Source organism: Aristolochia californica, unplaced genomic scaffold (assembly GCF_029961685.1).
Source record: "Aristolochia californica isolate CCGP_79_NKW_82.1479 unplaced genomic scaffold, dmAriCali1.0.hap1 SCAF_3, whole genome shotgun sequence".
Taxonomy (NCBI): Eukaryota; Viridiplantae; Streptophyta; class Magnoliopsida; order Piperales; family Aristolochiaceae; genus Aristolochia; species Aristolochia californica.
In genome coordinates, this window is record NW_027181992.1 from 5,642,151 (window position 1) to 5,666,092 (window position 23,942).

The 23,942-nt window shown below is 38.5% G+C and overlaps 2 protein-coding genes across 2 annotated transcripts; one reads left to right on the top strand and one right to left on the bottom strand.

Annotated features, from left to right (window-relative positions):
- Window positions 1-5,031: 5,031 nt before the first annotated feature.
- On the bottom strand, window positions 5,032-12,813 carry LOC137960491 (cellulose synthase A catalytic subunit 5 [UDP-forming]-like). The gene is made up of 13 exons (XM_068808128.1): window positions 12,327-12,813; window positions 11,067-11,262; window positions 10,697-10,932; window positions 10,516-10,612; window positions 10,233-10,413; window positions 9,526-10,138; window positions 9,007-9,144; window positions 8,219-8,344; window positions 7,923-8,135; window positions 7,506-7,788; window positions 7,117-7,310; window positions 6,208-6,558; window positions 5,032-5,988 (listed from the first exon to the last, which is right to left on the bottom strand). The coding sequence occupies exons 1-13, from the start codon at window positions 12,405-12,407 to the stop codon at window positions 5,404-5,406; spliced, it is 3,294 nt and encodes a 1,097-aa protein (XP_068664229.1). The 5' UTR covers window positions 12,408-12,813; the 3' UTR covers window positions 5,032-5,403.
- An 8,485-nt stretch (window positions 12,814-21,298) lies between these two features.
- LOC137960440 (egg cell-secreted protein 1.4-like) lies at window positions 21,299-21,926 on the top strand. The gene has a single exon (XM_068808071.1). The coding sequence runs from the start codon at window positions 21,393-21,395 to the stop codon at window positions 21,789-21,791; it is 399 nt and encodes a 132-aa protein (XP_068664172.1). The 5' UTR covers window positions 21,299-21,392; the 3' UTR covers window positions 21,792-21,926.
- Window positions 21,927-23,942: the final 2,016 nt, after the last annotated feature.

Genomic DNA, 23,942 nt, shown 5'->3' on the forward strand with positions numbered 1-23,942 from the left:
GATGCTGATATCTCAATGCTTTGTTACATTCATTTGATAATCTGGCTATCATTTCAAATGGATCAGAACACAAAACAGTAAACACATTTCACTAGCATAAACCTCATATTACAACTGGACATTATTTCCAAGCAACACAATTGGAACTACATTTGAAGCCACACTTAGTACCATATTGAAGACTTTCACTTAAGCTATATCAATTGGCTTCTCCTGTGGCTCCTTGACCTCTTCCTTGAGGATGGTAACTGTAAGCATCCCATTCTCCATCTTAGACTTCACATCCTCCATCTTAGAATTTTCAGGAAGACTGAATCTCCTACTAAACTTTCTTGCATGTGCCCAATACGATGCCACTTGTCCTTTTTGTCTTGTTTATCTTCTTTTTTGTTAGATAATGGGCCCAAGCCTACATGACCAAGGAAGACTCATAGATCCAAGAGAGATAGAAGATGGGCTCAAGCCTAAGAAAGCCGGTAGACTTTGTGAAACCAAAGTAGGGTTACTTTTTCGCTTGTAAAATTGAGCATAGAGTATTTTTGACTATCACAATTTGATTAGAGTATGGAGTTTTGTCTTATGGCTAGAAGTTATTTTTTTTTCTTATATTATACCAGTTGGGTCTCTTGTTAAAGATCAAAGAGACTACTAGTTTGAGGGGGAGCGTTGGAAGATATGAAGAATTACTATTTTATACAAGAAGATCTTATATACCATTTGCAGTAAGTTGGACATTTATGATATTCTCTCACCCTTAGCGTAAGGGGGAGTGTTGGAAGATGGGTTCAAACCCACACGACCAAAGAAGACCTACACATCCACGAGAGGTAGAAGATGTGTTCATGCCCACAGACCAAGAAGAAGGCCCACACAGTGGTGGCGTGATAGTAAATAAAGAATCATCTCATAAAGATGACATTGATGTAATTATTTTAAGTTTCAAGTGTATTATTATAATATTGTAATCTTATTCATCTACAAATAGAACTTTAGGGGGAAGGTTATGACACTAATCCATGACCTCTTTCTTCCTCCAATTTTCTTCCAAAATATCATCCATGATTTATTTGTAGTACTCTATGGTGTTCCGGTTTCACTATGACATCTTCTTTCTTAAGGCCAAGAAGATCAACCTAGAAGACGTGAGGTTGAGGGGTTTCCTTCGAATTTGTCATTGGCAAATAAGCCTCACTAAAAGGATCCCATGCTTGACTGAATTGGGTTCAAAGCTAACGAAGAAGCTAGGAATGATCGACTTTTTAAAGGGCAGTAAAGAGAGAATCAAGCAATAGAAAAAAAAATTGTTGGGAATTTGAATGTTGAAGAGCTTTTGGTAGGAGATAGATGAAAGCAAGGACTAGAGAAATTTATTGGCAAACCAACTGAAATCTTGAAGTTTCTGGATTTCTCAATCCATGTGGTATGTTATTTTTTCTAATGTGAAAAATTGGAATTTCAGCCTTCTACCATCTTCCCAAATGGCAATTAATTTATCATTAGTTGCCAATTCGCTTTGATTCAACCTATAATTGAACCCAGTCTAATTCGATTACATCAAAACTGGCCATTCTACCGGTTTGATGGCTTAACATGAGATGGAAAAGTAGTTTATACTTTAATCAATTGGTATTTATCTATTATTATTGATAGATATTACTTAAAAATATGATGAATCTAATTAACGTCTCATCTCGTAATTCATAAGCATCTCAGAAAACCTGACGGCACGTCGATCCACCTGCCCTAGTTGTTTCGAAGCAAAGTATCGTTTTTCTTATTAAAAGAAAAAAATCCGTAAACAGTCAGATCGTCTCTTCCACAAGCCCCAAAACGCACTGAAAGCAAAAAAGAAAATCTTCTCTCTTTGATAGTTTCGAGTACTCTTACTCATAGATAACTAAAAACCTGTTCTTTCTTCGATTTAAATGCAAGTGCGCGCCAGGCTTCTGTAAAGTAATAACGATGATATCACTCCCAATCAAGACAAAAAGTACTCCAGTCAAGAAGGGTATCTGGATGTACTCCTTTTTTCTTAGTTGAACGTTGACCGCTTAAATCCATGGCGAATGAGCAGTGTTTTAACGTGATCTGTATTGTTTCTATTCTGTCAAATATCTTGTTAAGTTTCGTGGATGAGACCCATTGATTAGCTTTCAACCCAGAAAGATTTAGACCCTTTTAATCCAGAAATGATTCTTGGCTACATGCGATAACTCAGAAAATCTGGGATCATCAAATTTATGCATGAAGAAGACGCTACGTGAGCTACCAGAGCATCAAAGTACTATTCCTCATAACTCGGAAATTCTCTCCGTTCACATTTCCAACTCCAACTCTTCACCGTGTAGTTCGATTTAGAGAAGTATTCTGGAAAAATTTATCCATCTTTGGAGAAATAAGAACACGAGTTTGCAGGTTAATATCACGTTGCTGGGAAGAAGTGCAGAACTGTTTGATCGAACAGCAGATTTTGATTTCTCTCCTGATCAAACACTTGGTAAATTCTAAATGTTTCAGAATTGGGGAAACTTGAAAAGTAAAAGAAATCAATATGGCTGCCGCTTGATCTATTCGAACTACCTATACATTTCGGTAATTTCATTCTTCCCAGAAGACCTTTGTGGTGACCCACTGAACATAAGAGAGAAGAGAAGGCTTCCGCCAGGACTAATTCAAACTGACTGAAACTGTCAACAAGCAATAACAGGAGAAGAAACTAATTTCCCGACGAAAGAAGCGAAGAGAAAACAATAAAAAAAAAGAAAAAAGAATTAAGATGGCTTCAGCGCGACATCTAACTTCAGAATTTCCTTACGTTTAGTCTCATCAAACCCCGGCGGGAATTGGAATCCGTGTGGCCGCGCGCCCCTTGGAGGAATACCGGCTCCATATCTCCTCCCCAAAACTAAGGAACCCTCATCGCCGCCGCCGCCTTCCATCACCGTCTCCTTCTCTTAGAATTTACTTTCATCGGCTTCGTCTTTCTGTAGATATAAGCAATCGACGCAAACCGCTTCTTCCGACGAGACAGCGCTTCCTCTACTTGCTTCCCCTCCTCCTTCGCCACCGAAGACGTAACAGTCTTGTCCCTCTCCTCATCCTCCCTCTCATCGTTGTCCTCGTTATCGTCGCTGCTGAGCTGAACAAGTTGCTGCGCAGCAGCCAAGTCCGGCTCCGTCATATCTTTCTGGGCTTCCCACAAGACAGAAGATTCCGCCATGTAAATCAACAAAAAAGACGACGAACCAAGGAAGATGTCTCTTTTTGGGGGGTTTTCCGAACTCCGGCTCCCAGAGATTGGAGGCTTCTCTATGACTCTCCTGGGAGGAGTCTATGGCGTAGAGCGCATTTCGCGGTTGATTTGACGGAAGGTGAAAAAATTGCAGAGCGGGCACGAGGAAGGTGGATTGCAAATTGCTGTGCCTCTTTTGATCTCTCGTCGGCCTCTCCGGGAAGGCGACGGTCAATTTATACGTTGCATGCGGATTTACAACTTTATCCCCACTCTCTCGTTAAATACCCAGCAATGTGTGGTTGGTTCGCTGGTCTCCCTCTCGAGTGGACAGATAGCGGGGCCCGCAGGCCGAGATCCTGTCGCCGATCCGGTTGAAATTAGAAACCTCAATCCTCAAAATTACGCTAAATGCCACCGCCTCGTTTAAGGCGGTGACATTTTTTTGTAAACGCAACTAATAATTTAAGACACGTTTAAGCTAGGGCACCCACCTGGATAAGAAAGGGGAGATTACGGCAATGACAAATTGTATTAATTAAATGACACTTATGTCCCCTCCGTCTTCGTCTTCCTACGCTTCTTCCTCCTGTCGGCGTGGTGGGGCGTAAGCCTCCATTGGAGTCAAACCGTGGAGGGGAGGACTGGGGGATGGAGACGTTTTCTCTTTCTACTTCTCTGACCCCACGTCTTGTTGAAAATTGAACGACTCGTAAAAGCAGCAGCAGCAGCAGCCATGGGCAGCGTCGATGTTAGAGGCGGGGGGAGGAAGGTGACGAGGTGAAGGGGATCATGGGGTACGCCATGATCGTCATTAGTCATATTTTCGCGAATAGCTCCAGTATTATTGTATATACGGAGAAGACAGTGAAAGCAGCAAAGTGGAAAGAGGTATGATCGCCTGGTTCTATAACAGAACTCGATGAAAAGATCTGATAAAACGTTTTCTGTGAAGAATCGAAAGAATGGAAGCAAATATTGCAAGTTGTCGTCATGGATCCTTGCACTTTCTGGTAAGATACGAATTATTCCTTTTAAATTATATATGCTGGGGAGTTAACAGTTTATGGGTTGGATTTCTCAAATAGTTACCTCGATCTCAGAAATGCTTTGTCTTCAACTCCTTCGGTTGCCGAGCAGTTACAGTTTCTCTTCAGGATCGGCAGAGTACAGGTCTAGGAACTTCGGAGTGATCCTCTAGCGTAACGTTCTTTCGCTTCCGTGGGTTCCGCCGTCTATACATGGCCTTTACCGTTGCGTGAAAGACGGTGGACAAGAAAGACAAAACGTAAGGAGAAAGTTGCTTCGCATGAAGTGGACGTAAATCGGTCAAGTTAGAGAAATCTGCAGTTGGAACCGGACCGAGACAGACAATTCTTTCTATTGATGAATACAGCACAGGTCAGTTCATGTGCAAATTTCTGATTGAATTTGGTTTAACAAGACATTTGAATCCTAAACTCGCAAGATTCTGCACGAATCCAGGTAAGAGCTGATTAGAAACATTGAATTTCACATAGAAAAATCTTTTCGGAACAGTACTTCACATGCTTTCCCTATTCGTATTTGTCTGAAACTGGAGTGGCTAATAATAGCTACCTCGCGGAAGAAGATTCCTAGTACACCTTTTGCTAAAAAGAAGAATCGGTTAAAAATATAAGCAAACAGAAAAAGGAAACACTTATGATGATGATGTTCACATCCATGATCGTCTATGAGCTTTACAAGGCAGAAAAGTGAAGCTGAACCCAAGAAAATTAGATGCACAAACAGATTAACATGGGCACAAAATTTCCAGATTTGAGAGAATAGAGAGCACAACAGCAGCTTTCACAACTTTTCTTTCAGATATACCTACATTGTTCATTGTTCACCCTCACTGAGTAGTGATAACTTATGACAATACATCAATCACTAACCAACTGTGTCTATTTTTTTTTTTTTTCTCATCAGCCAATAAAGTTCATGTATGTACTAAAAGAATCAATAAAGAACTGGTAAAACAAATAAGAAAATGTGTCAGAATCTCTTCCTCATATCTACACAAACCACCCCCCTTTTTTTTTTGTGGCCTTTCAGGTATGAAAGCCATGTCATGCAAAACCTTCACACACAAGAGACCAGCTTTTCTAGTTACGAAAGAAAAAAGAAAATCTCCAACTCCAATTCCCTTAATCACAGTCCAACCCACAAACTTCTAGCACAGGACCATCATAGCTTCCAATGAATGGATTGATTCTAACCCACAAGAGTGAGAAGACGGATGCGAGTAGAATAGACCAGACCACAATAATTGTAGGTACTCTTTCCTGTCTCCCCATCAATCCTTTGAGGAAAGGATAAAGATGCAAAATCACCCATAATGCGAAGAGCAGCTTACCGAACAAAGGGCCCCATGATTCATACCCATTATTAATTGCATTAGAGACACCCGCCACAATGCCAACAAGGTTGATTAACAGTAGTGTCGTAGGAGGAATCAAGAGAGTAGTCCACTTGAAAAGGTAAAGTTCAGCAAATGCATCATCATCTCCTCCTTTAGTTGTGACAGTGAAGTTTGTATCTACTCCAGCTAATACCTTGAGAAGACCTTCGAAGAGGGCAAATAGGTGTGATGAGACCCCACCAATTACCCAAAACTGTTCATTTCTCCACCAATCATCTATACCAACATGTCCCCACTGCATTTCCAGAATACCCGTAGCAGCTATAGATATAAACAGAGCCATGAAGATGATGCTTGCATAGTTGCTTATCTGCAAGTTCACGAAAACGATTTAGAGTTTCCAACTAGGGATCTAGCATGAAACTAGAAATTACCTGAAACAGAATATCCTATTTGAGGATTATAAAGCATGACTTGAGAAGTTAATTTAGACCAATTTAGTACACTATAATCAAACAACTGAAAAAAAAAACACTGGATCACAAAGTTTTTTGTGCAAGGAATTATTGATAAGGCAACAGTTTCATACCTCAGGGACAATGAATTTCCCAGTGAGAAGGCAAAATGCTGGTAAAGTGCAGTAAAAGATCAAGGGGATTGATGTCCAAGGATAGACAACTGAATTTATGTAGGAGAGCCGCTCCAACCATTTTAAGCCACCACCATAGCCATACCAAATTGGGCAGTGCTTGCTCAAGAATATTTCAACTGATCCAAGAGCCCAACGAAGAACCTGGTGAAGACGGTCTGAAAGGTTGATTGGAGCAGATCCCTTGAAAGCAGATCTTTTAGGAATGCAATAGACAGACCTCCAGCCATGGCAATGCATCTTGAAGCCAGTCAAAATATCCTCAGTAACAGACCCATAAATCCAGCCAACCTGCAAAAAACATGGAAATTGTTTTTAGACCAAAAATACTGATAAAAATGCAGCAGCAATGAGCAATTTATACTCATGGATTATTTCCTTCTTTCAGAAGAATGGGTTTCGTGGGTTTGACCAAGCAGAGAGCTTTTCCTGTGCTCCACCAGCAAGGACCATTGGCAACCAGTTGTTGTTTTATTATGTTTAAACTATTGAATTAAAGAGGGAACAACTATCTCATGCGTGGTTAGAGAGAATAAGAGAACCGAGAGTAATGAGCAAATCCACGTTCAAATGACAAGTAATTTTTCTTTGCCCATACTTCCCAAGCCTCTGTAATGTCCAAAGACTCCTAGTCTTAGTTAAATTTGTGGATTCAGGCGGTTTACTACTTCTGTATTCACAGGGTGCTGTTCTCTACCCACAGATGTGCACCACATCATTATCATATAAACAAATTTCTATTTTTATTAGAATAAGTCAAGAGAAAAACCTTAATGGAAGCGCTAAGAATTTCATAGCTGAGATTAGTTATAAAGATGCTCATTTGCAACAAGATATGACAAGGCCCACCTCTTTTCCCCATTCGGTCTTGTCCTCATAACCACAGCTTATTACATGGATAGCTTCTTTCAAAAGCGACGCAGAAGTGGCACCCAGAGGTGCTCCGCCATTTTCTTGAAGTGTGGAAGCTACAAAAACTGGAGATTGTCCAAACTTCTTCTCAAGTTTATGCTGAGATACAAGAGATCTCTCATTGTCTACTCCTGCATTGGAAGAATCAGTTCATCACAATTAAACCCATAATGCTATTTTTCAAAAACCAACTGGGGAATGGTGCAAATTTTTTAGTTTTTTTGCTGTAACTCCATAATTTCCATTCAAAGTATTCTCACAGATAAGCACTTAACCCCAAGTCTAAATTTATTATTGCAGGTAAATTACTATCCAAGATAACTAACCTTCAACAACCTCTTCAATGCTTTCAAGTGCATGTATTTGTATAGACACTTCCCTTTGTTTTGTCTTTTTCTTTTTTTGCTTTGGCAGCTTCTGCTTTCCTATGCTGCTTTTCTTTCGGGATCCACAGCAGAAGCAACACCATTTTGGCCAACAATTGCATGTCTTTCTCGGTGGCTTCTCTGAAACTGGAGCATCATATCCATATAAAGCTTGTCTTCTAAAAACACACCCCGTACCCACATATATCGGTCCTTGGAGACCATCAAGGCCTTTCATGTTAATCTGTTGGATTGCAGATTTAAAAAAAAAAAAAAGAAGAAGAGAAAAACATTAAAATTTTCAAAATAAATAACTGTTAAAATATTTCAAAACAAAAAATGTTATGGTTTTAAAGCATCCAGAAGTCATATCCTTACATCAAAGAAAACAACATTGCGGTTGGAATATCTATCATGCCGATCAATGCCATCAAATCTTTGCGGAAACTGAACATAGCAAACTTTCTTCCCCGAAATTGGATCCATCAAGAAACACATAGCTTCTCTTAGCGCTTTGCTGTTGTTTATGTAATGATCACAGTCAACGTTAAGCAGGTAAGGTGCATTTGAGAGGATTGCTGAAACCCTTATCTGACATGTAAAGCCAAATGAGTCAGAATACTATAGCCCAAGAACAGTAGAATCTTGAGATCAAGACAAGATAAAGACATTACCAGAGCATTCATGGCACCCGCCTTTTTATGATGATTGTATCCAGGTCTCTTTTCACGAGAAACATAGACCAAGCGAGGCAACTCATTACCTTTGACATCACGAACCCCATTGTGGCCCAAGAAAACCTATCCAGTCATAAAGCAAAAGAAGAAGAGGGTTATGCAAGGAAACATACTTCCAAATTCTGATTTACCACTTGAAAGATTGATACAGCTAGTGGAACCTATAGCCACAAGCATTATAAGCCATCAGTCATTTAACTGTATTCATTTGCTAAAAAAATAAGCCGATTGGCAACATATCAATAGTTTGTCAAGCGTTTCCTTATGTCCATTTCATCTGCGAGTGTGGGCAGCATAGCTGTGTTACATTATACATAACATCTGATACATATCTGTCTTGGTTTCCTCTATTAAAAATTGGTCAATACTTGATGATTGATGGTGGGTTATCGGTGCTATGTTACACATAACATCCAATACATATCTGATTCTGGGTTCCCATAATGCCCACTCCTGTATATGATTTCATGCAACATACCCTGTACAGGAAGCCCACACCCATTACTCTTAAAAATTGAGAGTTATGAGCTGTTTTACAGATCAAGACACCATGAAGCATTTAAAAACTTCCTTTATGGCTTCATGAAGAAAACTTGAAGTAATTTAACTAATAAATTTGAAAAAAAAAAGCTCTATATCTAAGTACTTTTACTCATTAAAACAAAATCAAATCATGGGCAGGCAAGCATACAAAACTTGAAGTGTGAAATGCCAAAGAGCCTAACCTGAATCATCCCAGGGTGGTCTCGAACATCGTTGCCTGGCCATGGAGTACCATCCTGCATTGTCCAGCCCTCTTCAGGGACTTTCTGTGCCATGGCAACAAGCCCATTGATGCGAACCTTGAACTCGTCGTACTCTCTCTATGCACATAACATAGCAAACAAACAGGACATAAAAAAAACTATCATGCTATATACACATAAAAGAAGAGTTATTTACAAATAAAGGATACCTCATTCATATTGACAGCCAATAAAAACAGAGCAACATGAGAATGAAAATCAGTTAAAATATGTAATTCGTCCAGCTCACCAAAAACCACCAGGCTCCAACAACCCTAGATCATGTAGCCTTACATTTTCATGTTAAAGCCAGCACATTAAAAAAAATAAAAAATAATCAGGCCACCCAAGACCATTATGTCTAATGAAGCCTAACGTGTTAAATTCCAAATCTTTTCCAAATTTGCAGCTATAACAAGGGAATTATTGCAGAGTATCAGAATAAGAGAAGAGACTAACCTTCATTGCTCGCCGCTCCCTCACAAAAGCTGGATATACCTTGAATTTCAAATAATCCATCTTTTGAGAAAAATACCATTCTGGAGCACGAGGCTCTATTTTATACTTCTTACAGAAGGGAACCCATTTTCTTGCAAATTCAGATGTCTCCGAAAGAGCCTCAAATGTAAGCATTGCAGCACCATCGTCTGAGACATAGCATGAAACTTTTTCCACAGGGTAATCCACAGCAAGAATGGATAAAACAGTATTTGCTGTAATAAGTGGAGGCTCCTTGGAAGGATCAACTGTACTCACAAAAACATCGATATCAGCTAATTCAGAGGGCTTTCCTTCTTTTTCATATCTAAGTGATAATCTATCCAGATATGTTTCTCTCTCTATGGGATACCACTTGGGGAATTGATCCAGTATCCAGGATACAGCAAACCATATTTCACAGATGACAGAAATCAGCCACAACACATAAGCATCTGGAACTGGATTTAGAAGTCTATAGTGAAAAAAGAAGCCAAGAATCACGACCCGGAGAATAACTATTATCCTATAAGGATTTATCTTGCTGGAGGGAATTGGTAATTTTCTAGATAGCGGTTGCCTTCCTTCGTCCATCCTGAAATTTTGAATATCAACTGAAGTTTGTAAGGAATAAAAAACACTTAAGAAGCAACTAAACATGATCAAGAATTAAAAAGAAAAAGAATTACTTGGGCAGATCTGGATCATCTGGTCCGTCCCCATCCACTCCACCATCTCTGCCTTGATGATTAACCATATCTAGCTTATTCATTTGCCTTTTCTTCCACTCCTCAATTCGGTCCTTCCAAGCAACACTTCCATAACCATACACCGCTAAGTCTTTCTTAGGGTCCATCGGCCTCGGCTCCACTGTGACACCAGCCAGATTTAATCAGAGATAGATTCTGGAACAAAACCAAAACATCACAAGGATAGCATAAAAAATAAACAAAAAGGGAAGATCCAACTTACAAGCCTGATCCAGAGAAGCAACAGGATGAACACGATTTCCATGACCCAGGAATGGTGAGACAACAAGCGCGTGATGATCAGATGAAATCCCATCATCCTAGATTTTCAGCAATTGAAAAAAATTGTTAACAAAACCAAGCGGGATATAAGTTAATCATCAAATTTATACTTTGTATTTTACCTCTTGACCATATGTCAAAAGAGGGATTTCAGGGTTCAAAGCAGAACCAGAATCCAATGGTTGAGAAGTTGATGCTCCTGCATTGGTGTTGGCACCACGGCCAAAATTAAGTCGTCCATGGAAGACTGCATCAGCAAGATGCTGTGCCTCTCTCCCATTGTGCAAACCAAAATCAAATTCATTTTCCAAATCATCAACATCATCCTCTTCCTCATCACCCTCAACTCTGGGACTACCTGAAAAAACAAGTGCAATTTATGCATAAGATTTAGCATTGGAGGTGCATTAGGTGACTGGAGCAGTGCTCATATCACTTGAAAAATGAGAATTCCAGTTTAAGAAACAACAGAGAGAAGTAAAGAGATGGAACCTTTGTGACGCTTGTATCTAGTTTTGCATTGTGGGCAAGCTTGATTTCCTTCTCCTCTTTCGTATTCATAACAGGATCGGCAGACAGGAAATGCACATTCATTACATGCAACAAAAGGCTCTCCATCTACCGTTAATCCGACCTCATCACCACAAATTTGACAAATTTGGCCACTCAGTTCTTCTAAAGGCTTCGACTGAAGAAAATAAGAAAATGAACCAAAATCCGATCAACACAAGGAGGAAAAGAAAGGCAGAATTGAGGTGCAAGAGCAAATGATTTATGAAAGCCAGACGTAAAACTTAAACAGGAAGTAATTACTGAAATTCTTTACTGAAAAGATGCAGAAGTAAAACTCAGGACTCGCATCATAAAAAGCTTCAGAGGCAAAATATTTCCACGATATGCCTCCAAAAAGTCGAAAGAAAATACTACGCAAGAAAACAGAATCAATATCCTACTCAAATTTACAAACCAAAACAGCACCAGCGTACTGCCACATAAAATGAAGAAAAACTTACAGAAGACGTCCAAGACCTCCCTAAGGCAAAAAGAAGAAACTAAGAACAGAAGCCACAATCACATTGCTAATCGAGCCCCGATAACACATACATCACTATCAATAAAATTCTTTTCAATGCAAAGGAAAAAATGACAAATCAACAGAGACAGGAAAATAAAAAAAAAAAAAAAAACAAAGAGAGAGGAAGAGAAAGAGATAGAGCGCCGAGTCGTGGGAATTGTTAATACAGGATGGTGGCACCGTCAATTCGATAAAACATGAAAGGGGGCACAAATTGCTTCCAAGCTTTTCAAAATTATTTTAATGGAACACCTCCCCAGAGCTCAATAAACTCGTTATCAAGTAAAAGATTAACAAAACCTTGAAACGGGAAGCTCCAAAATCCTTAAAACAAATAAAAAGCGCATCTTTGAGATTCTCAAGACAGAAAAACAAATGAGTAAGTCCCGGGGGAGGTAGTGAGAGCGGAAGAAAAACAATGAATGAGTATGTCCGGCATTTAGCAAATGCGCCTGTTCCTTCTTCTAAACCAACAAGGAATCAAGAACATCTCAGTTTTGGAGTGCTCAGACCACTTCTGGAAGCAGTAGCCCACCCCCCTGTCAAACACACCGTGTAGAATCTCGCCCTCAGAAACCACTCTCTCTAATTGTGAGTCGATAGAAGGTTGCCATCCTACAGAATGCCTGCCGTAAAAAATGAACCAAAGAGGAAGAATCCCTTATGAAAGCACTTACTCGTCCAATCTCATCAGCATTGATGACAATAAACTCATTCCGGTTATGAGACCCGGCAACAAGTCGGCCTCCGGTAGCCATGATCAGCCAGTCAATCTACCTCCTCAAACCGACCTCCGGAATCTCCCCGCACACCGTTCTGAATGCTTGCATGAGTCTACCAACCCCTCAAATATCCCATAACTCACACCAACCAGCGATTAGAAAACAAAATCAGTTACAAAAAGAGAGAGTTAAATGTCGTTTCCAAACCCTTTTTCTTACAAATGGGCGTCCCTCCCCAGGCGAATGCCGATCGCTGTGAGAGACGGGAGACACGGGTAGAGCGGAAGCAGAAGAGATAGAAGTAGAACAAAAAAAAAACAAAGAGAGAAAAGCTAGAATGAGTGGAGACTGGAGAGGTGAGAGAGAATCCAGAAAAGGCTTGATTTCTCAACGCGTTTGTGTCAGAAGACAAGCGAGGATCTGAGAAGAGGGGGAATGTGAGGTGGGTCCCGAAAGCGAGAAGAGGTGTTGTAATGCGGGCTCCCCTTACTTTTTTCACTCCTGGGGACTCGCTCACCGCCGCCGACGGTTCCCCGCGGCTGGCTTGACACGCCGGAAGCAACAGAGAGAAACACAGCTGTGACGAAGCCGAGTTACTGGTTTGTGTTTTTTGATCATCTACTTGGCTCAAGCGGGTATGGGCCCAGATGTAACGTCATCATACCCGTCAGATGACCACAAAATATGATGGGTGATTGAATTGTTAATTGGGTAATGAAGATAGGCCTTCACTTTGATGCCATTGTAAGTCATTCCTAATTTGGGTTGTCCCAAGAAACCTTATCTCCGTATGTATAGGTATGACACAAATAATGCACAATTTGACCATAATTGAGCCCCACCATGACCACACTAATCAATTATACATCCCACTCACCACCTTAACCCACTCTTTTAATTATACATGGACTTTTAAATCTCTTTTTTCATGTACTCATTCGCCAATAATACGTCATCAAATCGAAAATTAGCGTCATTAATCCCATGTTTTACATTTTATCAGATTATTGAATCGTAATCCCAAGTAGGGATGGCACCGAGCCAGAGAAACTCAAGATTTGTTTTACAAAAATACCTTTTACTCTAATTGTTCTTGTCAATGCCTTTATTAATTTTAAATATAAGTTAAAACTCAAATTCAATTCCCAATTTAGGCTCGAAGGAGGAGATCAAACAAAGCTCGAACATATTCCCAAATCTTGAATATTGATCAAGAATTGACCTAATTGTTGTTAGTGAGGTGATGAATCATCATGAGAGCGGGGAAAGAAGAGAATCTTTTCGATCATCACGGGATGGCAAGGAGCAAATCGGGTTGGCGCCATCGTTCATCAATTCAGGACCTAATTCCCCCTTCAAAACCCTAATCATCTCATCATGCAAAAAAGTCCATTATCCATAATCAGGAAATTACCTTGACCCAATACGCCTTCTGCCCTATATGACCACGCCACGTGTCCGCCCGTCGTGTGGAGACCAAGTGGGCCCACAATCGTGGTTTTGGTCCCATCATCGAGTAGAAACTAGAAAATACCAGGAGAGCTTTGGGGGTGGGCCAGGTCAATTAGCTGGCAGAAAAAAGTACGAAAACGGTTGGACGTACAGCTGGCAGTTGCTTTGTGAGGGGGAAAGTGACAACTGAGAGCGTCTGCCCGGATCCCTCGATCTTATTTTGCAACGATCGTCCAAATCTAAGCGGGCAGAGAAGTAAGGCCTGCCCGGTTGGCAGCGTTAAAAGTGGAAAGACACGTGGGTCCCATTTCGAGAGCACTTTTATTGGCGAATAATAAATAGAGATGTTGGTCGGTGGGGGGAATATCCCGGATCGAGCGTCAGAGCGCGCGCGCGAGGAAGTTTTGGCTTTTTAAGGTTCCCGCCACTTCATCTTCGTACTGATTTATGGAGTAAAAAGTATTGAATATATAATAATAATGACAAACGAAGACACTTAACTTGCTAAGATGTCTCAGTCGTTCACATCAGCCCATGCCCACTACTCGACTAAACTAGTCCAAAACTATCAAACGGAGATGTGGATTCTTCTTTTTGAATTTAATGGCGGTGACTTTTTTTTATAATTTTTGAATCTAGCCATAAATTTATTATGACTTCCTTATTGCCTCTGGATGAAAATTTATTTTCTAAGAAAAATAAGAAATATTTTTTCCTATAATACATATTTCAAAAAAAACTATAAATAAAATTTTATTACTATTAGTGACTTACTAAAAAATTATAAGAAATATTTTAAAATTTTCTTAGGAAAGTTAAATGGACCTCTTATTGCCTCTTTGAGAGAAATAAATAAAAATTAATAATCAATCTAATATATTACTATACTTATCGATAAATTTTTAATCAAATAAAACTTCAAATACAAATTATTATGAAAATTGCCTCATGCTAAAAGTATTAAAACATCAACTGTCAAATACTTATTCAAAAATTTTCTATAAGGTTTTTTAGCCCATCTTGGCAAGAAAATCTTACTTAGAAAATTATATGACTTTTTTAATAAGAATTTCCAATTAAAAAAATGTTTTAAAAAAACATGAGGCACTAATAGTAAACCACTAATAGTTCCTATAAACGTATTTCTAATAAAATGTATTTTCAATTTCTTCAAGAGCCATGAGAAAGGGACAACCGGAGTTTAAGAAAGAGTTTTTTTTCACTTGCTTATGATCTTGCACGTGCAGGGGGGATTATTTCTCCCTTTAACTTAGGTCTCTCTGGTTTTCTGCCGAGACGTCATGGAGGGAAGGGGTCTAGCGGTGCTGGCGAGGACCTGTCGTCAGGGATGACGGCTACGACGAAAGCGTCGGTGACAGAAACAAAGACAAAGGTAGATGAGGGGAAGAATAAATCGAACTAAGCAACAGCGAAGGCGGCCGATGAGCAGTTGCCGATAGCGATAGAGGTGGCCACAACAACGGACGGGAGGGGCTCGGCAGTGACTAGGGGAGGAATTCCCTCCCCCCCCCCCCCCTTCCCATGCATTGAACCGAGCCAGAACTGAACTGAGCTCGAACAGCTCGCGAACCAGCTCGGTTCAATGCCACCCCTAATGACAACCCAAAGCAATGGAGATGCTGCATAAATTTGTCAGGCCACATGTCAAGGACTGTCTTACTGGATTGTCTAACCAGAAATCAGGTTGGCTAAGGAAGTAAAGCTACTCATCACCTAGATCTGTTAAGAAGCAAATGAGCTCCCACAAGACAATGACACCCTGATGGAAGACATGATCACATACTATCCAGAAGAAAATTTTAAGATTTCACCCACTTCAAAACTCCTATAGGTTAACTTGTGTAACATTGAAGCAGGTAGATCTTCTATTTTTAAATTTTACCTTTTCAATGACTAAATATAGTCTTTGAAATGTTCATAAGAAACCATCATTGCCAAATTAGGCAACAAATTTCCCACTTTTCTATCTTCTACTTTGACCACTGACAAATAAAAATATCTGATATAACACAAGAATATGATACAATTATTAGAATAAAACTGATTTTCTAAAATTATCATCCTCATCTCTACCTCCACACTACTGATTGACTAACAAAACTATCTTGATTATCTTCAGCGATTTAGTTACAAGAGGAAAAATTCTATAAACAAAACTATGAAAGTGAATCAACATTCCTCATAGTACAAGATACAATTGTCGACTTAGTTAAGTATGGAAATAATCAGCCAAAGAGAAGGGTTACCACTGAGGCGTGTGCTTGAAATCTTGAAATCTTGAAATCACAGATGCATCAACCAGGTCCCAGAAGAAAATAAATCCATCCTCAGATCCACCAGTGACATGTGCATCAGTGTTGGTCAGGCAACAGTCCCATCTTGTAAGACTGCTCACCAACAACAGAATGAAAATGATAAAAAAAGAAATACAAAATATCATAAATGGAGAGAAGAGTTTCAGAAAGGAAATAAGAGCACACACAGTGCTTCTTATTACTTATCTTTTTAACAGTCATATGTATCTATATCGACAAAGTAAACAGAACACACTGTATTAGCAATTGGCTTGCTACTTATGCTCCCACATAAAATATTGGCATCCCTATTACCCATTTGAATCATTATTTTTGTCAATAAAAAAATGGGCTGCTCAACATCAATCTACTAGGGAAACAGGAGAAGCAGCAATCTTCATTCCCTTTCAATCAAATTCTTGACTACAAGGATAAAATTGCTTGATTCCTTAACAAACATATCCACACAGGTGGACAATTGCTTAACACATGCGGAACTTCCATTAGGGATGTCAAATGTGCAAACAGTGCCATCAACACTTTAGGCAATAATTTCTGTTTTTGTTAAACAAACACACATCACACTGTCTGAAAATGTATCGATAATCTATTTACCAAGCAGACAAGCAGTGTCACAGACAACATCAAGAAATGAAAGGAGAAATAGCAGGTCAAGAAATGATACTGGAATAGGGAACAACCTGTATGGGTTCAGTGCTGTGAGATATGCAATCCCATGCATGGATTGATTGATCATATCCTGCTGATACCACAACTGAACCATATTCATTGAACTTCACATAATTTACCTAAAAAGCACCAGCAATAAAAATAGTAATTATTTATCCCAAAATACAAAGCCCAAACAACTTGCATTTTTTTATGCTTTTTTTCTGGCAGATAGTTTATTTTGATTCACTTTATCTTATTCTACTTGTCAATCCTTTTTTATTATCACTCAATTGTTTCAGTATTAGACTACAAAATTTTAATTCTTTTCTCCAAATATATTAAAAAAAAATAAGCAACTGAAATTTAAGCAGGTTGAAATCCTTCTTTGATATATCTTTTTCACGTATCTAATAGGTATTTCAGTATGCTAAGATATCAAAATTCAATAAATTTTCTTATTTTATTCTGTAACATGTAATTTGTACCTTCAGTCCATACACGAGGTAGTCTGAACAGTGTTAGTTTTTGAAAGATATATATTTTGTTTTAAGATTATTAAATCATTATTAAATATACCATTTTCTCTTTTCTTTCTTGAAAGCACAAACAAGTATATTGATGTGCGAAGCCATACAAAAAGAGTTTATGAGCACCAAATTATAGGAAAAAAGAGTACAAAAATGTTTTGCAACTTAGCATTGTCCCTGGCCAGGTTGTCCAGTTCAGAAACTCAACACCTAGAGGCATTAATAGTTGTTTGCACCACATCATTCCAGAAACATACATCTAAGGTAGGAATTATTCAGGGGAGAACTGAAATATTTAACATCCAACGGTGCAAGCATGAAATCAAATTAATCACTACCCCAACCGCAAAATGGCCACTGTTAGATGTTGTAAACTAATCCCCACTGATTCATTACTTACAAGAGCCAATGTTGAACACTAAGCGAGAAAAAAACCTTGAATGTTGGACAAAACCATTGCCTAAACCTCTAACTAACAGCTCAAAGCCTCCAACTGAGATTCCAATAGCAAGTTCACTGCGACAAATGAGACTAGAATTTGATAAATAGATGAAAATAAGCTTCAAGCACCAGACATGGTTTACGAGCAATCTTTGTTCTAGCTAGAATGAGTTTCATCAGTACTAGTTGAAAAGGAAAATCATTTCAATCTCCGCCCATTGAGAGTTTGAGAGAGGGAAAGCATACTATGTGACGCGGACATCAAGGACTTCACGGCCATGACCCTTGGAAGTTTTGATGTGAATACCACGATGAGGGTTCCAAAGGCGAAGAGTACGATCTTTCCCACAGCTCGCGCTCATTTCTGTTAATCTTGATTTGTCCCTTTGTCCTATTTTTCTGAGTCACAGACAATTTGATGAATTCTTCCCAAATAGATGGACACACGTCATCTTTGGGGAAAATTTTCAAGTAAAAATTTCCCAAATTTAGAGACAAGCATCATCAGAGACTTCGTTGATATATTCGTGAACCTAAACCTAACCACATAACCTGAAGATAAGCCATTACTCTTGAGACACACACACAAAAGGAAGAAGAAAAGGAGCCATATGAGGAGAAAATTGAGGCTTAGCAAGCTTTAATCATACACTAATTCACTTCTCAAATGATTATGTAAAGCAACTTGAACCAAGACAACAAGCCAAGCCAAAGAAGGACCAACTCAAGAGAGGAAAGAACCAATCCGAGCTTAACTCAACAAGATGAACCATCTCGAGAGAGGGGAGAGAACCAATCCCAGCTTAACTCAACAAGATGAACCATCTTGAGAGAGGGGAGAGAACCAACTTGAGCTTAACTTCGGCATTAATCAATCAATCATGCATTAAATAAAGATTCCTCATGTTGGCCAATATCAAATAGATAAACCAGAAATCGTTTTTTAATCAAGAAAAATATACTTCATAAAGAAATATTCCACGTGAGGTTTGATCATAAAAAAACTCTTAATCACCATTTTAATGTTGGGATCCTATATCCACTGCTCTAATACCATGTTAGATTTAGGATTCCTTGAAGAATATAGTATAGGAACTAAATTAATAGAGAAGAAGGCAATGAGTGAGAACGAGTGGAAGAAGAAGAAGAAGAGAATGTATTCGGCCAAAGGAATGAGAGAGGAAGGAAAGAAGGATTAGGTTAAGTGATGTGCCTAATCCTCCCCTTCAATGTATTTATAATAATGAGTGAGCAAATAATTATAATATTACCCTTGGCCCTAAGGAGGGAGAAAAGGGGACAAAAATCAAAGTAATTTACATCACGACACTACTATATGCTTATCTTCCGACATATACAATATCTTCTTCGTCAGCAATAGGAGGTGGCTTAATCAAATGATGAGATGATTCTCAAGTAATAAGAAATTTTTTAACAGATTAAAACCACCTCAAGTAATTTAATAGTTTTTTAAGTGAGATGGTAGTAATCTTGAGTAGCTCACTTTTACGAAACATATGTGAAAACCCCTCTTAAGCCAAAAGTTAAAGCCTTAACTAATCTAATTTTCAACAAATAATTGTATGCAACAATATGAAGAACAATGTCTCAAGTTAGATTCACAATATGCAGCAACCACCAAAAAACTTTTGCAAGTTTAAAAAAAATAAAAAATTCTCCAAGCCAACCAAGTAAACATACCACAACTTGCAGTGTTGTATCCAAGGTCAAGAAAGACACCACACGATAAGCTAAAAGCTAGAAAGACTTGTCAATGGAGAGATTTGTCTCAATACTTAATAATGTCCTCATTCAAGGACTAAAAAACAAGCAAGCTACTCATAAGTAGGCTGAACCAGAGAGCAAAAGTAGGTTACAATCAAGGAGAATGTAATCTCAATGTTATGTCCTAACACAAGGACACTTTGGCAAGTAAGAAATGCAAGGAAGTAGTAGTTTAATTCAATTAATACTCCAATGTCCTTATTCAAAAGACAAAACTTCAGAGATGAGTTTATGCAAATGACAATAACAATTTCAATCCAAAAGAGAAATCTTCACGGTTTCATTCTCCCAAGTATCCATCCACTCGGATACTCAAGAGGATTTTTCAAAAACTTGGTTTTTTCCTCTTGAATTCAGAACAATAGGTACAACAAATGCCAAGGTAACCGACAAAGACACCTTCGATTGAGTTGTTGTTGCTCTCTTACAATCTTACAACCAATCGATTACACAAAATGTAGTAGCTCAAAATTAAAACTCAAACTCATGAAACCAAAATCTTTATGAGTTCAATCTACCTGCGGTTGAAGCAGCCATGTCAAGTACCAACTTCCACAACACTATAGGTAGTGCAAGAAGGAAATAAAAAATTAATCTCGAGGTATACGATAACATGCATGCATGGGCTAATATATTAGGTTTAATTTAGACAAAAAAACCATGAGAGACACTACTAACTGAAGTTTTACTCGTGTCTATTATATGTCTTAGACTTTAGATATAGAAGATAACAAAAAAATCAAGGTAAATCAATTATCTATTTTGATTGATTTCAATAGCTCAACCATAAGTTCCATGTGGCCTTCTATGTAAACTGAGCAAAAAATAACTTAGAATTCTAAGACCTTTGCTCTGATACCATGTTAATTCTTAGAATTTCATTATCATGACTTTAAAAGGCATTTGAATAAGAAAAAGACGAGGAGACGAGAGAGAGGGTGAATTGTAAAGTAGAAGAAGGTTGGAAGGAGAAGATGAAAGGTGAGAAATTAGAGAGTAAAAGAGGGTGAAATGGATTAAGGTTTTGAAATGAAGCCCTAATCCTCCCCTCAAGGCTTTCTATAATCACTTAGAGAAGAAGTTTGCATAAATACTCCTTAACATAGGGGTTGAAAATGAAGATTAAACCATAAGATAAATTACAAAGTCCGCTACATTTCTCCTAATCTTCTAACACCTACTTATAGTATGTGTTTAGTTGCTTATAATATTATTGTCTTTTTCAATGTTTAACTTATCTTAATATATTCGTATCATCACACTACAATTTTCCACTTGGGCTACTATGATTTAGTTGTTATTTTTATAGTTTTCAATAAGCATAATTTTTTTTTCTTGAATGAATCATTTTTTAAGTTGTTTCTATTGCAAAAATAATATTAGCACACAATTATATATGAAAATAAAAATTACATTTTTTAATAATGGCTAATGTGTTAATTATGTTTAAATAAACCAAAATTACTTATACTATTTTCCTCAATTAATTTGATTTTCTATTTAGAAGTTTTCTTCTTCTTCCGCTTCCCTGAGCTCCTTTTCCTGCAAATTGATAGACTGGAAATTGAGAGATCCTACTCCGTTCATCTCCCACGAATCCACTCGACTACCCAGAGTCTAGCTCTGAACACGGGTGACCCTGCTCCGTTCATCTCCCTCTGGCGTCTGCTTTAAATCCCCACTAACCAAATTTTCTCTGCTTCTAAACGGATGCATCTGCCATTAAAGCCGTTCATCCATTACCCAGCGACCACTAATCTCCCACTTAGATTTTTTCCTATATATACACAAGACCTCCACTCCATTTGTTCATCCTTGCATATCTCCTTATGGCATTCTCAAAGTTAGCCTTTGCAATGGCAATCGTCTACTTCCTCGCACCGATCACAGCCCGGCAATTGCAGTTCCAGAAGGCTCATGATCTTGCTGCTCGGATTCAAGCAGAAGGTGGGCTGACTGAGTGCTTGAACGCGCTGTACGAGCTTCGGTCTTGCACTAATGAGATCATTCTCTTCTTCGTCAATGGCGAATCATATATCGGCCGCGATTGCTGCCGAGCAATCCGTGTAATCACCCGCCACTGCTGGCCCTCGTTGTTGTCCTCCATTGGCTTCACGGCCGAAGAAGGCGACATACTGAGAGGCTACTGCGATGCCTCGGCTTCAACCCCGTTTTCTCCTGCTCAATCTCCAGCCACCGCAGCAGCTTCCCTGGCGAAAGAAAACTAATTACTCGAGTCTTGTGGTCTCAGTAGTTTGCTTGTCAACAAGTCCTTGCTGGGTATGTTTTTTGTTGCATTTCTCTATGTTTTGAACTGTTTGGATCGAAGTAATATTAATATTAAAGAAGCAATTGTGCTGCAATGCCAATTCATCGCATTTATATGAATCCTCGAAAAGCATTCAAACGACAAACAGATTCAGACTCTGGCTTCAATCTAACTAATATCGTTGAATTCCCCAAATTTATACTTCCTCGAAATCAATCAATGTGAGAGAGACTATTCGTTATCACTCTCCATCGAGTTCTTTTCTATCTTATGGTTTAATTAAACTCTTTGATAGATGAAGTTACAACCATGGCCCAAAGGTTATGGTCTCTTAAGACAGTTTAAATGTTTTAATCAAATAATGCTTCAGCAAAAATTCTCTTTAAGATTGTATGAAAAAAAGACGGATTGAATCAAATATATGAGTTCTATGATAACCTCGTGCGATGATGATCATCTTTTCAGATAAGTAATAGACAGTGACACCAACGCGGGAAGTTTGTAGGATAACTTCATGATTTTCCAAATGTAGCAGCAGATCAAAGGGTGAAAAACTCGAATGACCAGCAAAACGATCGACTGTCTATGGCATGTAACTGATAAAAGAGAACAAAACAAAAAAGGCGAACGCTTAAAATTGCTTTGAAATCACCGCAATTTCAACAGTGAAAAAAAAAAAAGGAAAACAGAGAAAGAGTAGAGAAGCGATGATAAGGGAAATTACAGTGAGGATGAAGAAAAAGAAATCGACAGAAACGCGATTGAAGAAATACAAGAAAGGAAAAAGCAGAGATCAGTCAGAAATCTCGTGTGGAAAATGCCGCACAGTGCACCCGAGGATGCTTCACGAGCACAAGATGTTCATCATCCTGAGAATAAAAAACAAAACCGTTTTTTTCTTCAAAGAAAGTGTGAATCTTCACCGAAGAGAAACTAAAACGCAAAGATGCTGCTGATGAACGATGGGAAAGAGGCAAAGAAACGTACCCTAGGGAGGCGAAGATTACTTCGCGGGTTGGACGGCGGCTTTTGGTGAATGAACGATGGATACAAGTTCCGTGCTTTTTAAACGCGTTGCCTCGACGATTACAAACCCTAGATAGCGGAGTCTAGGGCGAGCAGCGGCTCGTGTTGAAAAGGTAATCCGACCGGCTCGAAAACCCCCGGTTTTGAGGTTCCCCTCACCCAACCGAACGGCAAAAAATACATGTGAATTTAATCAATATATTTTATTTATTTTTAAAATTTAAAATAAAAATATTTTGAAGTAAATGATAAGCTTTCAATTGAAGTATGTCATTCACATGCACTAAGCCGAATTCGACAAGCTCACGAACCGGCTCTATTCGATGCCACCACCCCTATTGGGGAGTTTATTTTAGGTAAGGCCCTAAGTGTAAGAGATATTATAAATAGATTGTGTGAGAAAGTTATCCTATATCTAGCTCTTTCCCATTGCTCAATTCTCTGTTTTCATTCATTCTAATTATAAATTTTCGCACGAATGAATCTCGTTCACATAAATAAGAAATATATGAAGCTTGATTTGTTAAATGGTAAAATCAAAGGCTTTTGAAATATAGGACTCTTGTCGATCATACATTCACATGAACCAATGAGAGTCTTACTCTTTTGTGACTCAAGTTTTTTGTTTGAGAAACTCAGATCTCCTATATTCATAGTTTAAAAAGATCGAAGGGCACTAACCGTTATCTCAAGGTGATACAAAAAATTAGGTCAGACGTCTACAAGGTTTCATGCATAGAGGTGGCTTAAGAAACCCTAATTCAAATTAAGGGTGGCATCGAGCCGAGCTCGAGCCTCAACATACATTTAAAACTTTTCAAAAAATATATATCGAATAAAATGTATATAAAATTATGCATATATTTTACATAAAATTGGGCATTACCTCTGCATAAAATTAGTCATAACTTATATATATAATACGTGTATAAGATTGGGCATAACCTCTACTTAAAATTGAGCATAATTTATATATATAATACTTGTATAAAATTCGGCATGACCTCTACTTAAAATTGGGCATAATCAATATACATAATACCTGCATAAACACTCCATAAAATTGTCTATACATTCCATAAAC

Excerpts from the sequence above, each read along its gene's own strand:
- LOC137960491 (XM_068808128.1), bottom strand. The coding sequence starts at position 12,407 with ATGGCTACCGGAGGCCGACTTGTTGCCGGGTCTCATAACCGGAATGAG. Across the intron at positions 11,263-12,326 it reads ATGCTGATGAGATTGGACGA|TCGAAGCCTTTAGAAGAACT; the intron begins GTAAGTGCTTTC and ends TATTTTCTTCAG. Across the intron at positions 9,145-9,525 it reads GGGAGCGGCGAGCAATGAAG|AGAGAGTACGACGAGTTCAA; the intron begins GTTAGTCTCTTC and ends TTATGTGCATAG.
- LOC137960440 (XM_068808071.1), top strand. The coding sequence starts at position 21,393 with ATGGCATTCTCAAAGTTAGCCTTTGCAATGGCAATCGTCTACTTCCTC.